This window comes from Strigops habroptila, chromosome 18, assembly GCF_004027225.2.
Source record: "Strigops habroptila isolate Jane chromosome 18, bStrHab1.2.pri, whole genome shotgun sequence".
NCBI lineage: Eukaryota > Metazoa > Chordata > Aves > Psittaciformes > Psittacidae > Strigops > Strigops habroptila.
The window spans coordinates 4,160,553-4,175,017 of record NC_044294.2 but is presented as its reverse complement, the minus strand read 5'-3'; the positions used below and the strand labels follow the sequence as shown (position 1 = coordinate 4,175,017).

Here is a 14,465-nt window from a genome sequence, read left to right as displayed (position 1 = left end):
CGGCCAGCCGCTGTGGCTTCCCACCGCCCGGTGTGCGTTAAGCGAGCACGGAAGAGGCGGCGGCGGCCGGAGCCCTGCAGTCATGCGGCCCGGAGCGGCGGGGGAAGGCGAGCAGGCCATCCCTGGCTGGGCTGAGGGACCTGGGGGGTTTAGTCTGGAGAAGAGAAGGCTCAGGGGAGACCTTATCGCTCTCTGCAACTGCCTGACAGGAGGATGGAGCCAGGAGGGGGCTGCTCTCTGCTCCTAAGGAACAAGGGATGGGACAAGAGGAAACGGCCTCAAGATGCACCAGGGGAGGTTTAGATGGAGCTGAGGAACAATTCCTTGCCCAGAGGGTGCTCAGGCATTGGAACAGGCTGCCCAGGGCAGTGCTGGAGTCACCGTCCCTGCAAGTGTTCACACACCGTGTAGCCGAGGCCCTCAGTGCCATGGATGAGGTTAAAGGTCTTTTCCAACCCAGCTGATTCTATGATCCTGGTGGTTACACACTTCTCCAAGAGACATAGCGAGTCACATCAGTGTCACCCGCTCAGGACCTCCTGCTCTTGGCAGCTTAATTCGGCCTCTCCCAGAGTCACCATTACAGAGACATTTCTCAGTTTTCCTGCAAACATATTTTAAAATAATGTTTATTATAAATACACCAAAATCTCAGCAGCTTTCACAGCCTCCTATTCACCCTTACAACAACAACAGCACAACAAGCATGAACTCACACCTTTTACGAGCAGAGAGTCAAGGGCAGTTGTTAGTGTCCAGATGATCAGCAGAAAAGAAAAAAAGAACATGCGATCAGAAAAATAAAAATCTAAATACTCTGATCTCACAATCTACTGTTTGCTATGGTTAGATTGTTGTAGGCAGAGGTGGGAATGAAGAGGCAGAGGTGAAAGATGTGTCACAAGACATTTAATAGAGTAACTTCCCTGACAATGTGATGGATCTCAGTCCTTGGACAAGAAGTGCTGTGTTCTGGTACTAAGCAGAAAGCACATTGATCAGAGATGGTCCCACATTCATCTTTACAACTATCAAGTAACATCTGCTACACATAAAAATCTAAGAACAGAAGTATTTACTATTCTACTGATCTTTCCAAACGAAGAAGGAAATTGGTCCCCCTGAGACTCCTGAAAGCAGTTTGAGCCCCACGAAAGCACCCATGGTCCTGGGGCCCCTCTACAATATCAGATCCCCTAGAGAGGGAGAAAGTTCAGGGAGGAAGTATTAAGATTTTCTGCTTTGCAGAAACTCAAGTGCAACTTTTCTCCATGAGAGAATGCTGGGCAGCTCTAACTGCAGCCATGACTCGGGGTGCCAAACAACACTGCAATGAATAGTGAGACAAGCAGCTTCCAGCAGCGAAGTGTGAATAGGCCAGTATTGCTCTTCTGTGTAAAACCCTATAAGAAATGTGTGTGTGTGCATTTAAGATTCAAGAAATAACGTTCCACTTTCTTCCTCCAGCAAAGCACCATTCAGAAGCTTACCCCTCTGTTACTATCTGCTAAAGGAAGATTTTAGTCCCACACGGGGGACTGCATTTCTCTGGCTGCCTTTTCTTCAGGCTTAGAGTGAACTCTAAGGCTGAAGAAGGATGGAACACCCTTCATGGTTTTCTACTCTGTTTTAGAGAAGCTAGAGCTAACTGAACTGTTCCATAGTATAGTGACTGGACTTTCATAGGCAGCTGTGTAAGGAGGTCAGCAGACAGCCCTGCTCCCAGAGCCATGAGCCTGCCCTGCCCTCATGACACTTCAGAATTTGATCACGGCTTGTTAAAACAGTGCTGAAAACTTGCCAAAAGGAACTCAGCTCATCCCTAGCTCCTCTGGATGTTCTGTAAGGCCCTGGGTGAGTTGTTTCGTCCCACTGGGGCTTGGTTCCCAACTGTGGAACAGAGATAAGCCGCTCCAGCACGCTCTGCGTGTATAAGATTTGGGAGGGCTTTGGTCTGAGCACCGTATTTTTCTTTCTCCTGCCAGGATAACTGTAAGTTTCCAAGCATGTGGCCCTTTGATACCCCACAGTCAAGCTAATATTTGGCTACAGCTTCTCATTGTCAGTGTTGTGAGCAAAACACACCTGTGGCAGCAGTGTTGACAGAGCCCTGTGCAGCTGGAAACAGCATGTTCACACCTTGGTGTACATGATACTCCAGTTCCCAGCTGCACTACACTCCCCTGCGAGCTAGGCTGGTGGTAGGAACAAAGGGAAACTGGAGGCAAGCGTGAGCAGAATAAGGCCTGTAAGAGGCCGGCTATTTACTGCCAGGGAAGCCAAAGGACTCTCAGATGCCTTAGAGCTCAGCAATGCCACTTATCCCCCCAAGGCCCTAGGATTTTAGGATAACACACAAAAGTATTTTAACACCCAAAAGAAGGAGGAAATGTGTGACACTTTTAAAATGCCCCATGCACCTGCTGTGCTAAGGCAAAGATCAACACGCTGTTGGTGAAGTCTCTCCTGCTTCTATTGCCTTTTAAAACCATGGAGAGATTTAGGTTTCCTTGGTGCTATACGATTTGAATAATTTCTTTCTGAAGTGGCAGGAATTACCTTTTAAGCTCTAGTAACAGAAGCCAGCATTTCTTTTACAGTTTTAACTGAGTGTTCAGAAATGGGGTGCACATCCCCCGCTTCTGAAGTCTGCAGTTTTCTCTTCCTTTTGTGTGATCTAAAGATCAGAGTTAACTCTGTAAAGAATCACCATTTACCACTCCATTTGCCCAGAGGTTCACCAGGAGATGCTCTACTTCATTTACTTGAATAAATGTTTGATAAGAACAGTTGATAAGAATCAAAGAGGAAAGACTGGATGCCACAAAACACCAGCAGTAAAATGCATCAGATCTGAGAGGTCATTTGCAACATACCTAAATGGAGCAGTGACTCAGAAGGCAAACATTCCTTCTGAGCAGTGGAGAGGCTGCACTGGAGAGCAGGACATGGAATCTGGGAGTTCAGGCACTGCTTCACTCACCTGCCTGTCAAATGAGTCACTTAATTTTTAACAATATTTAAATAACAGCCTGCACCTCCAAGGCAGCCAGCAGCAGACAAAACACTACCAGCATAGCACAACTATTTCCCTGGCAGTCTCAGATGTTACAAAAGATGTGCGTGTCTCCACTCACACTGACGTGATGGAGCTCTGCAGTTGAGTTTTGGTTAACAAATAATCCATACAGAAACCTCTGAGAAACAGGACCTTACAGACCACAGCAAGAGGCTTGAGCTGCCCTTGCTACCCCTTTTGAAGTGTGTTTCACAGAACACTGCTCAGCCACCTTCGATGTCCCCTCAGCAGCGGGCTGGCAGCACCAGCAGAGGCACTGCTGCTTTTACAGTGATGCATGTTGCAGTGCCTGGGAAGGCACAGGGCTGGGAGTTAGGAAGCATGTTTGCCAAACAGCTTTCCAAATATACCCACACTGGCTGTCCTCATGATTACTGTTCAGGGCAGCCTTGTTTTTAATATGTGTGACTGCTGCATCTTTGCTTTTCAGAAGCTCTGGCTTTAACTCGAAGAGCAAACACTTGCTTTTCTGTTTTGATTCAGGCAATTCAACCCACCTAGCTGACTGCTTTTAGAAAGGCCTCACAGGATACTGTGTTCAGAACAGACTGATCCTGATCAAGATCACATGAAATGTTTTGTGTTTAAAGTAACAAAATGGAGGCTAGAAAAAGCTGAATAACAAGCTGTTTTGTTGCTCCAGAAAAGTGCTTAGTGATCGTTTCTGCTCCAGTGTTGCTGCCTTGGCCACACAGGGAGCCAATTTGTAATATTGCTAGTGCAGTTTGGCACAGACAACTACAGTGTTTCAGGCTCCACAGCGGTACCCGCTGGCTGGTCACGCTGCTGACGCTTCTGACTGTGTTGGGCTGTGGCTCTCTGCAGCTGATCTGGAGCAGGAAAGCACTTGACCTCTAACACAGCCATTTTTGCTGTTCAGCCGCAGTATTTTTTCCAAACAATGCTGCTAAGGCTGAGCACTTTACATCACTAAGCAGATGTTTCATTATCTTCCTTCCCACTTGTCACTGCGTGTAAGAGGAGGCAGCGGATGGGAAGGCAGTGGCCCTAACGGAACTCTAGGAGTTAACAGATCTTCGCAGTCAAGCAGAATTCAGATGAGTGCAGAGACTGCAGAGGATATAGTGACCCATTCCAGAAAGTCCAGAACTCAAGAACCCAGAAAATTTCTATTTTTCCCAGCCATTAACCTGACAGTTACCATTAAGATGGTGCTTTCAGGAGAGCAGAACTATGTCCAGCTGCAGCTGGCTGGAGGCAAAAACAGTGCTGTCTGGACGTATTAGTAGATTAATAAATAGGAAATAGATTAATATACTTAGAGGCACTTAATTTTCTAGATTTCTTGAAGCACCATTTTTTAAATAAACTTAATACATAATATTTGTAAAGCATCTTGAAATGAACCACTCATTGTCAATACAGAATCTGTGGGGCTCTTAGATTCTCCCTTCTTGCTTCTTTCACACATTCCAACCCCACTAACTACTTCAGCTGCAGGCAGCTCATACCCTCTGCAGCTCAGCTTGACTCAACCTGGCAGCATCTTTTGTCACAAGAAACAGATAAGTCACTGCAAAAAGTGGAGACAAGGCACTGCCCAAGTATAGTATGGAGACCCAACAGATGCAAAGAGATAGCAAAATAAATAATTTTAAAACACGAATGCCTACAAACCCATTGTAGTTTCCTCCTTGCCATCTAATAAGATGTAAAGAAGAGCCCCAACAGCGCAGCTCCTCTCTCCTGATGGGAAACCTGAGCCTATGCATTAGAATGCATAGAATGCATTGGCACTGGCAAGTGTCACACAGTTTTTCAAGACACTTCTCACCTCCTAAAGAAGTCTTCTACCAGCTTGTCAAATTTCTGTGAGGAATTCTGCTTTAGGACATTCAGGGGAGTGAGTAAATACTGCTCTGCAAATCCAGTTGGAAAGTGCTCATCAGAAACAGGCGCCTGGCTAACAGTGCTAGCTGCTCTTGCTACTCCTGGTTGTTCTCCACTCAGCTCTTCTTTCCCTTTCTCCTTGCCCATGTGACAACTGCAACCTTCTGTCAAGCAGAAAGCTGACTCACAGTAGATCTGCTGAGGAACCTCGACACCTCTGAATTCTTCAGATTTCTCAGGATATTTCTCTGGGGACTCATAAACAACTCCTCTGGGCGTAGAATGCCACACAGCTCTTTTCAAGAGACACTTGGGTCCCTGTCTATTCCTTTTACTTTGCTGCTGTACGGACTCTTGCACAGGTTTTAGGACTCTGAGGTCAGGAAGTGCTGGGGGGGCAGAACTGAGGTATTCTTGAAAGTAAGCCTGGCACATGCCGCCCTTCACAATTGGAATGACCGAGCAAGGTTTCAGCCACTTCACAAACTCGCACAGCTCCGAAAAGGATGAGTGATCTGAGTACGGAATGGGGTGGATGTTGGGATGGGTGACCTTCACGGGCCTGCCGGTAGGGAGGATGGCAATGGTAGGGTGCAGCATGTTCCAGCTGACAAGGGTATCCCAACGGATCTCAGCGACATCCACAGCACGGATCCAGCCGGCCCCCTCTTCAGTGGTGAACACATCAGGCAGCTCCAGCAGCCGCATCTGCTCCAGGCGCCAGGGGCTCACCACCACCCAGGTGCTGAACTCCACTGCCAGGTCCACCAGCAGCATCTCCTTGCCCAGGCTGTACACACCTGTGAGGAAAACCATGAGCAGCACACCAGGGATGGGGCAAGGGGCATAAGCCCCTGCCAAGGGGGGGGAAGGCGAGTGCACCGCAGCATGAGGCAGCACTCACCAATAACGACTTGGTGCCGTGGGTGCGTGCGGATGATGTGTGCAGCCTGGTGCGTGGCGTGCTGCCGCGAGGGCAGGGGCCGCTGCGGGTGGCAGTGGGTGTTGTCCAGGTACAGGCGGTCAATGTGGCGGCCCCGCAGCACCGGCTCGCCTTGCATGGTACTTGTGTAGCGGAAGTCCCCTGCAAGGACAGGGCTGTCAGGGTGGCATGGGGGCCGCAGCGAGGGCCGCAGGGGGCTGTCCCGTACCTGTGTAGAGAATGGTGCCGAAGGTGCCCTCGAAGAGGAACATGACAGAGCCGGGGCAGTGATTGGAGTCAAGCAATGTCACTGTCACCTCCTCGCCCAGGATGTGGCTTTGACCCACCTCCAGGGGACGGATCCAGCACGTCGGCACCTGCGGGGACCGGGCGATGAGGGGGAGGGACCGGGCGGGACAGTGAGGGCAGGGCCGGGGGGCACATACCTGTAGGCGGCGGTGCAGGAGGCGGGCGGTAAGCGGCGAGCAGTACAGCGGCCGGTTCCAGGTACTAGAGAGCCCCACAGTGTGGTCCGAGTGCATGTGCGACAGGAAGAACAGGCGGGCGCCGCCGGCCCTGCGCACGCTCCAGAAGTCCACGGCGATGGGCGTTCCGGGAATCACCGTCCCGCTCATGGCGGGAGCGCGACCCGCTCCTTCCCGCCGAATTCGGGCGGGCGGACCCGCGCAGGCGCAGAGGGCGAGGAGGCGGGGCGGGAGCTGCGTGCGCAGCGCGGGGCAGTGCTGAGGCGGTGCGGCAGGGGCGGAGCGGCGCGATGCCGTACCTGGGGGGCGAGGAGGTGGTGCGGGAGCTCCGTCGGGCACTGTCCAACCCGCACGTACAAGCGGATCGGATGCGGTACCGCAATGCCGTCCTGCGTGTTATCCGGTAGGGCGGGCGGCGGCGGCGGCGGCAGGGAGGGAGGGAGGGAGGGAGGGAGGGAGGGTGTAGGTTTAGGGCGCTCCGCGCTGAGCGGTGTCTCTGCCGCAGGCACATGGCGCAGGGTGTGGACGTGTCGGGGCTGTTCCCAGAGATGGTGAAGGCCAGCGCGGTGTCCGACGTGGTGCAGAAGAAGCTGGTGTCGCTGTACGTGCGGGCGCAGGCGCCGCGGCAGCCGCAGCTGGCGCTGCTGGCGGTCAACACGCTGCGCAAGGACTGCGCCCACCCCAGCCCCGCTGTGAGGGGACTCGCCCTCCGCAGCATGTGCGGCCTCAGGTACGACGGGAGGGAGTAGGGGGGTTGCCCATGATGCGGAGGAGGACCGGGCCGGTGCGGTGTCCCACTAATCCCCACCTGCCCGCAGGATGCCTGGCATCCAGGAGTACCTCCAGCAGCCCCTCCTCAGCGGCCTGCGGGATAAAGCCTCCTACGTGCGCAGAGTGGCCGTACTCGGCTGTGCGAAGATGCTGAAGCTGCAGGGGGACTGCGAAGTGGGTGAGTGGGGTCTGTCTGCCGTGGTGGGGTGTTCGCCGGGAGGAGGTGGGTGAGTGGGGTCAGTTCTCTGCAGTGGGGAGCTCACCAGGAGTAGGGGGTGACCCACTGGACCTGGGGGTTGTTCAGGCCTGTGGTTTGTCCTGGGCTCGCTGCCTCTGGGTTGTGGCAGCGGTAAAATACAGGGACTGTGAGAAAAAGGAAGGTAAGCAGGCTGTCATTGCAGATCAGACTGTTAATGGAGCACCAGGCACTGTTAGGCTCTTTGTTGGAGTGCCTCTTTCATAGCTGCTTTTACAGGGCCTCCTGCCATTGTCCTTTCCATCCCAGGAAAGTGGTGGAATTACCATCCCTGGAAGTGTTCACAAAACATGTAGATGAGGCCCTCAGTGATACGCTTTAGCAGTGGACTTGGTAGTCCCGGGGTAGTGGTTGGAGTTGATGATCTTAAAGGTTTTTTCCAACCTGTTTGATTCTATGGTTCTATGAGTCTGTAGCCATTTCCACAGTCTCTGATGGGCTGGGCACCATTCCCACATCTATAGACCGTCAGGGAAAAGTTGTTGCAGGTGTTACTGCAGAGCTGGAAGTTTTGACTGCTTCTCCCAGTTCAAGCTGTATTGTTTGTTGTTGCTAAATGCCTATAGATAGTGATTAAATTGCAGCATGACAACAGAATTTGATGGAAGAACCTCTACTTCTTTGCAGATGGTGCTTTGGTGAATGAGCTGTACAGTTTGCTTCGCGACCCGGATCCTATTGTAGTTGTGAATTGTCTGAGGGCATTAGAAGAGATCTTGAAGAAGGAGGGGGGAGTTGTCATCAACAAACCCATTGCCCATCATCTCCTCAACAGGTTGGTTTTTTTTGATATTAAGGTGGTGCTGGAAGCTTCATTCTTGTTCTTGCTTTTTGTATGCTAGCAGAGCTCCTAGTTCTAGAGTCAGAACTTGAAGGGAAGACTCAGGCACTCAAAGATGGAGGTGCCCATCCTAAGAGAAACTAAATAATTTTTTGCTAAGGTCTTAAAGGAAATCTGAGATGCTCTGCTTTTCCAGGGAGTCTTTGCTTCAGCTGGTGGTTTGGTTTTGAACTGTAGGTTAATAGAATCATAGAATGGTTAGGGTTGGAAAGGACCTTAAGATCATCTAGTTCCAACCCCGTGTCAAGGGCAGGGGCGCCCCAGGCTGGACACAGCCTTGAACACTGCCAGGGATGGAGCATTTACCACTTCTTTGAGCAACTTAATCTGATTAGATTTTTTGGTAACAGTACACAGGTATGTTCTACTATGTCTCTCCCAATCCTTTGAAAGAGACATAACTTATCCATTGCTGAAGAGATTAACTTTTCTGTAGGTAATTCTACATGATCTGGCAGAAGAGCAGTATTGCTCTGCCCAGGGTTCTTGTCAATGTTGCTGTCTGGCTTAGGGTGCTAGAAAAAGTGTACATGAATGATCCTAATTAAGCCTGTGTGCATAAACTGGTTCTCTTGAGAGAAAATTGTATCTACTTCTGAAGCATAGCATTTGTTTTGGAATAGACACTGTAAGAAACTCAGAAGCTAAGGCCTCTGCTCCGCACAGTGCAGATCTCTCTGCTTCTTGACTCCTGCAACCTGTGTTTGTTCTCTCGGCAGGATGGCAGATCTGGATCAGTGGGGGCAGAGCGAGGTGCTTACCTTCCTTCTGCGCTACAAACCCCGCAGTGAGGAGGAACTCTTTGACATACTCAATTTACTGGATGGCTGTCTCAAAAGCAGCAGCCCCAGCGTTGTGATGGCAGCCACCAAGCTTTTCCTAGTGCTGGCCAGGGAGTACCCGCATGTGCAGGCAGATGTTCTGGTGAGAGTGAAGGGACCACTGCTGTCTGCCTGCACCTCTGAGAGCAGAGAGCTCTGCTTCACTGCACTGTGCCACGTGCGTCAGATCCTTCGTAGCCTTCCTGGCCATTTCAGCAGCCACTACAAAAAGTTCTTCTGTTCGTATTCGGAGCCCCACTACATCAAATGCCAGAAGATGGATGTGTTGTGTGAGCTGGTGAATGATGAAAACGTACAGCAAGTGCTGGAGGAGCTGAAGAGTTATTGCACTGATGTATCGGTAGAGCTTGCCCAAGGGGCGATCTTTGCCATAGGTAAGAGCTGTGTCTTCCCTTGGGAGCAGCTGCAGCCCTAGAACTTTAAGGTGGCTGTTCTCTGCTGAGTGTCCTAGCATTGAGAAGTCCTAGCATTGAATTGTTTCATAATGTCCTTGAATCTCGTTCAGATATCTGTGCTCTGATAAAGTACTCGAAAGAAATTATGTATTTCATCTTATTAATGAGCCTTATGGTGTTGAATGAAACTGTAGTGAGTGGAGGAGCTGCTCTAATAACTGCTTGTTCTTTGAGTTGTGGGGGGGGCAGAGTTAAGATGATTTGGGGCACTTTAGTTTTGGTTTTGTAAGCTTTAAAATTGGGGAGTTTCTGTAGTATTCGTAGGGAGAAAGCCAGGAATGCTAAAATCCTTTCTTATGTTACATTTAAGAAAATTTCAGACTTCTGAGGCATGGCTTCAGAAAAAGGAACATATCCCTTGTGTGGAGAACAAGCTCATTTGATTCCGCTTTCAGAAATTGTAGTCAAAAAGGGAAAAGAGAAAGCCTGTTGCTTTAAAGTGAGTTTGTGATGAAAAGTTGGGCTCATGGTTCCTATTTGACTCTGATGAAAGGTTGAGTTTTATGGCCTTTGGTGTCTCTGCAGGCAATATTGCTAGGACATACACAGAACAGTGTGTGGGGATTCTGACAGAGCTCCTGGGGCTTCAGCAGGAACATATCACTTCAGGTAATCATCTGCATGTTGTTTGCCTGGCTGATGCTTTCAGGAGCGGCCTTGCTGGGGCTTGTGATCCCAAACTAGAGGCTTTCAAAGGCATTTGGCTTTTAATTGGCATCTGCCTGGTGGAGCTGAGGATGTCTGGTGTGACCGGACGTTGTAGTTTTTCCTTCCTTTAGGAACTACTCTTTGTGGTGAAAGGGGGTCATAGCTGTGTTCATGGTCTGAAGGGCAGGCTCCTTTCTGGCTGCCACCTGCTGACATGGGGAGTGAGGGACTCAGCAGAGGCATTTTAGTGACTGCTTGAGGTCACTAAAGATGATGAATAGATCTTTTAAATCCTTGTGATTTCTGTCCCTCATAGCCTGATTCAGTTGTACCAAGGCTTCTTTTTTTCTTCTGCTGCCCTCAGATCTAATTTTATGTCATTGCCATTTCAGCCCTCTCTTTTAAATAATCTTGCTTTCAGTTTTGGAAAATCACACGCTTTCACTCAGCTGTTGAATTAGCTCTCAGAAGCTGCTGGTGCTTCTGTAACTGGGCACCAGAGCCTTTAAAATTTTAATCTAAAGTTCATGAGACTTGTTTTGAATTGGTGTTAGTTTTAATTTGTCATTCTAACCTTGTGTGTCTGAAGCATCATGAGTCAGTGTCTTTTGAAAGGCTGCGGAATGTCCAGAAAAGAGATGATTTTCAGCAGCCAAAGGAACAATCTGAAGTTTCAGGGCTTTATTTTAGACTTGATGCACCTTTGCTCTGATAGAGTGTCGTGGGGCTTTGAAGGGCGTCTCAAATCATAGTCACAAGCAAGGCACTGACCTCCCTAACTGAGATTTACAAAGCCTCGTGAGTGGGTGTTTTTGGAATCTATTTTTATTTCCCTAGTGGTTTTGTAACTCCTGGGGAATGCTGTGCATTTTGTCTCATTGCAGCAGTCATACAGGCTTTCCGGGATCTGGTTTGGCTGTGTCCCCAGTGCACAGATGCAGTGTGTCAGGCACTGCCTAGCTGCGAGGACACCATCCAGGACAGTGAGGTAAGGTGGCTTTGTGCCCTGGGCTGGTAGCTGTTGAGGATGGGTGGACAATGACTGTTTGTCCTTTGGGCTCGAGATTGGTGGGCAAAGATCAGAAATCTTCAAAAGACTTTGTCTCAAATCTGTTTATTTCATGTCAACACTGTCTTTCTGGTAAACAGCACCTATTTGCTGTTTTTTTTCTGTGTGGTTCCTTCAGGGCAAGCAAGCCTTGATCTGGCTCCTGGGCACACATGGTGAGAAAGTACCAAATGCCCCATATGTTTTAGAGGACTTTGTGGAGAACGTGAAATCAGAGATGTTTCCAGCAGTGAAGATGGAGCTTCTGACAGCACTGGTTCGCCTTTTCCTGTCCCGTCCTGCTGAGTGTCAGGACATGCTAGGGAGACTGCTCTACTTCTGCATAGGTGGGTTCCCTTCATTCTGTTTCCCCGAAGCTGTAGTACAGGCTTTTTGGGATCTGGTTTGGCTGTCTCCCTAGTGCATGGATGCCATGTGTCAGTGTCCCAGTTGTGAGGACACCATCCTGGATGGCAAGGGAAAGTGGCTTTATGCCTTAGGCTTCTACTTGGCCCCTAGCTTTCTGGTTGATGAGTGTAACAGGCTTACACTGTATCCCCGAGAATCCATTTTTAATAATTAAAGGTTAGTATTTCAGGAAAATCTGGATGATAGAATTCTCCATAAATTATGTCTCTCTGATTCCCAGAGGAGGAGATGGATATGGCAGTACGAGACCGTGGATTGTTCTACTATCGCCTTTTGCAGTCTGGTGTGGAAGAAGTGAAACGGGTCCTGTGTAGCCCCAAGTCTGATCCCTCTCTGGGGCTTCTGGAAGACAAAACTGAGCAACCTGTGAATACGTGGGCTTCAGAGTTTAATACTCTTGCACCAGTTTATGGTAGAGAACGCTGGGCACTTGTCACTGCTCACCAGCCAGCAGAACCCTCTTACACTTGTTCTCATATTGACTCCAGCAACAGAGACACAGGTAACGCACTCCATCTGGGATCTGGTTTCCACTTGTAGATGTTCTCATGTGGGTTTAATATTTGGAAGAAGATCACAGGGCTTTGAGAATGCTGATTTAGTGTTCTGACTATTCTGTGCAATGTGTGGCTGATTACCACCTCAGTGGACCACAGGATGCTGCTAGAGGCAGCTGCTGTGATTCCAGCCACCTGCTCCATAAGATGTTTTGTGTTAAACTGGGAGCTGCACCTTAGATGATGCATCTCACGTATTTATGTTTTCATTTCAGAGTCACTGATTTCTGAAGAGAATAAAGAAGTCCTCGAGGTGCATCCTGATACAGGCAGCCTGACCTTAATTCCTGATGTTTACCTGACTGCAGAACAGTTTGAGAAGACCTGGCTGAGCTTGGACACAAACTGGCACCTTTCTCTGCCCTGGTGTGGGACAGTTCATCCAGATACCATACAGACAGCTCTTCACGTTGTCCACATACAGACTATTGCTATGAGCAAAGCTGGTGTCCAGCCATGGAAAGCTTATCTCAGTGCTCAGGATAACACAGGTTGCCTCTTCCTCACAGAGCTCTTGCTCGAGGCAGCAGATTCGGAGATGCAGGTTTCAGTCAAGCAGAGTGAGGCAAAGCCAGAGGCAATGCAGACCTTTATTTCAGCATTAAAGACAGTCATGGGGACGGTTGCTGGGCTGGAGTCCTGACTGGTCCATTCTCCTAGTAGGATGCTTGCTGAGGGCATGGGAAAAGTTTGTTTCTCTGGCTTTATTTGCTATACTTGATGCTCGTTTTGTACTTTAAAACTGTGAGAGTGTTAGCTGCCCTTTCCTGGGCTTGGGCAGCACGTGTGGTGTGGGGGTCACTGCAGTGGGGCAGGGTGAAGGGTCTGTCCTCCCTCTGGGCTGGGGAAGGGACAAGGTGATGCATTCGTGAGCCTGCTGCTTCTGGTGTGAATCACAGAAGTGGTGTCTGTGGTGATTGTCACAAGACACTAACGTGGCTGATGGAACCAGAGATGAGCAAAATTCAGGGATGTGTTTTGGAGAGTTTTTTTTCACGAGAATTGTAAATAATTCAAGAAAAGAGTTCTGAGACTCCAGGATGCAGCTACTTATCTCACATTAAGAGGAACAGTGCAGTGAAGAAAGAAGTATTTAGGTCTTGGCTCCCTTTACATGCGTTTTCAATAGTAGCTTCCCTACCAGTGAATATTGTTCTGCTGTGTCAGAGATGGGTGGACAAGGTACATTGTCCTCAATAGATGTACCTATTTCTTTTTCAAGAGAAGGAAGTGTATTTTCTCATTGAAATGTGTTGCTGTAGTCACAAATCGCCCTATCTGAAGTTCCCCCCCTTCAGCTCGCTGTGGCCAGGGTGACTGTAAGAAAACACAGAGTGTGCAGGTCTTGTATGATGTGTTCATGTGAGTTAATACAGCAGGAGTTTTGCAGCCCGCATCCCTTTGGCCGTGCTACTGAGCTGTCTGTCCTCACACTGACACAGATAATGGAAGAATTGCTCTTTAGAGAATTAACTGTATGGAATATTACATTTTGGCTGGATGTAGTACTTACTTCTGTCCAGTATTGTCATCCTGTCCCCACAATAGAGTACATGAGACGGTGCAGTGCTATATGACTAAATTTTGACAGTTTTTAAAGTTACAGTCTGACTTTGTTTTGAAGAGCAGCACTCCATGTGCTCTGCTGAGAGCTGGACTTTGCACAGGTTCAGGGAGAGTGTCTGTGTCCCAGCCATATTTTACACAGTGGCAAAACCCTGAAGAAGGCTTAAGGCTGAGGTACATAGGTTGCTGTAACAGGGCTTTATGGTACTCTGTAGGGAGTGGCTTTGTTAACCCTATTCTGTAAGATTTCTTGTCACTTTTAATTTCTTTTAATGACTGCCCATGGCAGGGGAGGGTGGAACGAGATGATCTTTAAGGTCCCTTCGAACCAAAACCCATTTTGGGATTCTGTGACTGTTGTACCTTTAAACTGCAATTTGCATTTCCATGCACTGAAACACTGCTGTCACTGTTAAACAACAGGCTTAGATTTTATTTCTCATTTTCCTAATAAAAATGCGAATTGTTCCTGCCTTGTGCTGCTGCTGTCCTGAGTACTGTGCCACTGCCCCAGGGTCCAGGCTTCTGCCCAGGGCTGCACACGCCGGAAGGAGAGGAGCTGGCTGAGGGATGGGGGTTGGATCAGGAAGTGATGCCTCCAGGTCAAGTTACCCACCACTTCATGTTGAAAGATCCTGCTTTCAGTTCCTTATGACTTTGTCAAATGTGGAAATGGTTTTGCTGAAACTTTCAGTGTTGGGTAGCTCCTTTTGGC

At 49.1% G+C, this 14,465-nt stretch overlaps 2 protein-coding genes across 2 annotated transcripts; one reads left to right on the top strand and one right to left on the bottom strand.

Annotated features, from left to right (window-relative positions):
* Nucleotides 1-613: 613 nt before the first annotated feature.
* Nucleotides 614-6,531, bottom strand: DCLRE1B (DNA cross-link repair 1B). Its single transcript, XM_030473618.1, has 5 exons — nucleotides 6,299-6,531; nucleotides 6,082-6,229; nucleotides 5,835-6,014; nucleotides 4,875-5,730; nucleotides 614-4,291 (listed from the first exon to the last, which is right to left on the bottom strand). The coding sequence occupies exons 1-5, from the start codon at nucleotides 6,485-6,487 to the stop codon at nucleotides 4,258-4,260; spliced, it is 1,407 nt and encodes a 468-aa protein (XP_030329478.1). The 5' UTR covers nucleotides 6,488-6,531; the 3' UTR covers nucleotides 614-4,257.
* Nucleotides 6,532-6,599: 68 nt separating this feature from the next.
* On the top strand, nucleotides 6,600-14,223 carry AP4B1 (adaptor related protein complex 4 subunit beta 1). The gene is made up of 10 exons (XM_030473612.1): nucleotides 6,600-6,740; nucleotides 6,843-7,067; nucleotides 7,156-7,286; nucleotides 7,992-8,139; nucleotides 8,925-9,421; nucleotides 10,028-10,111; nucleotides 11,035-11,138; nucleotides 11,338-11,545; nucleotides 11,848-12,129; nucleotides 12,400-14,223. The coding sequence occupies exons 1-10, from the start codon at nucleotides 6,628-6,630 to the stop codon at nucleotides 12,825-12,827; spliced, it is 2,220 nt and encodes a 739-aa protein (XP_030329472.1). The 5' UTR covers nucleotides 6,600-6,627; the 3' UTR covers nucleotides 12,828-14,223.
* The last annotated feature ends 242 nt before the right edge of the window (nucleotides 14,224-14,465 follow it).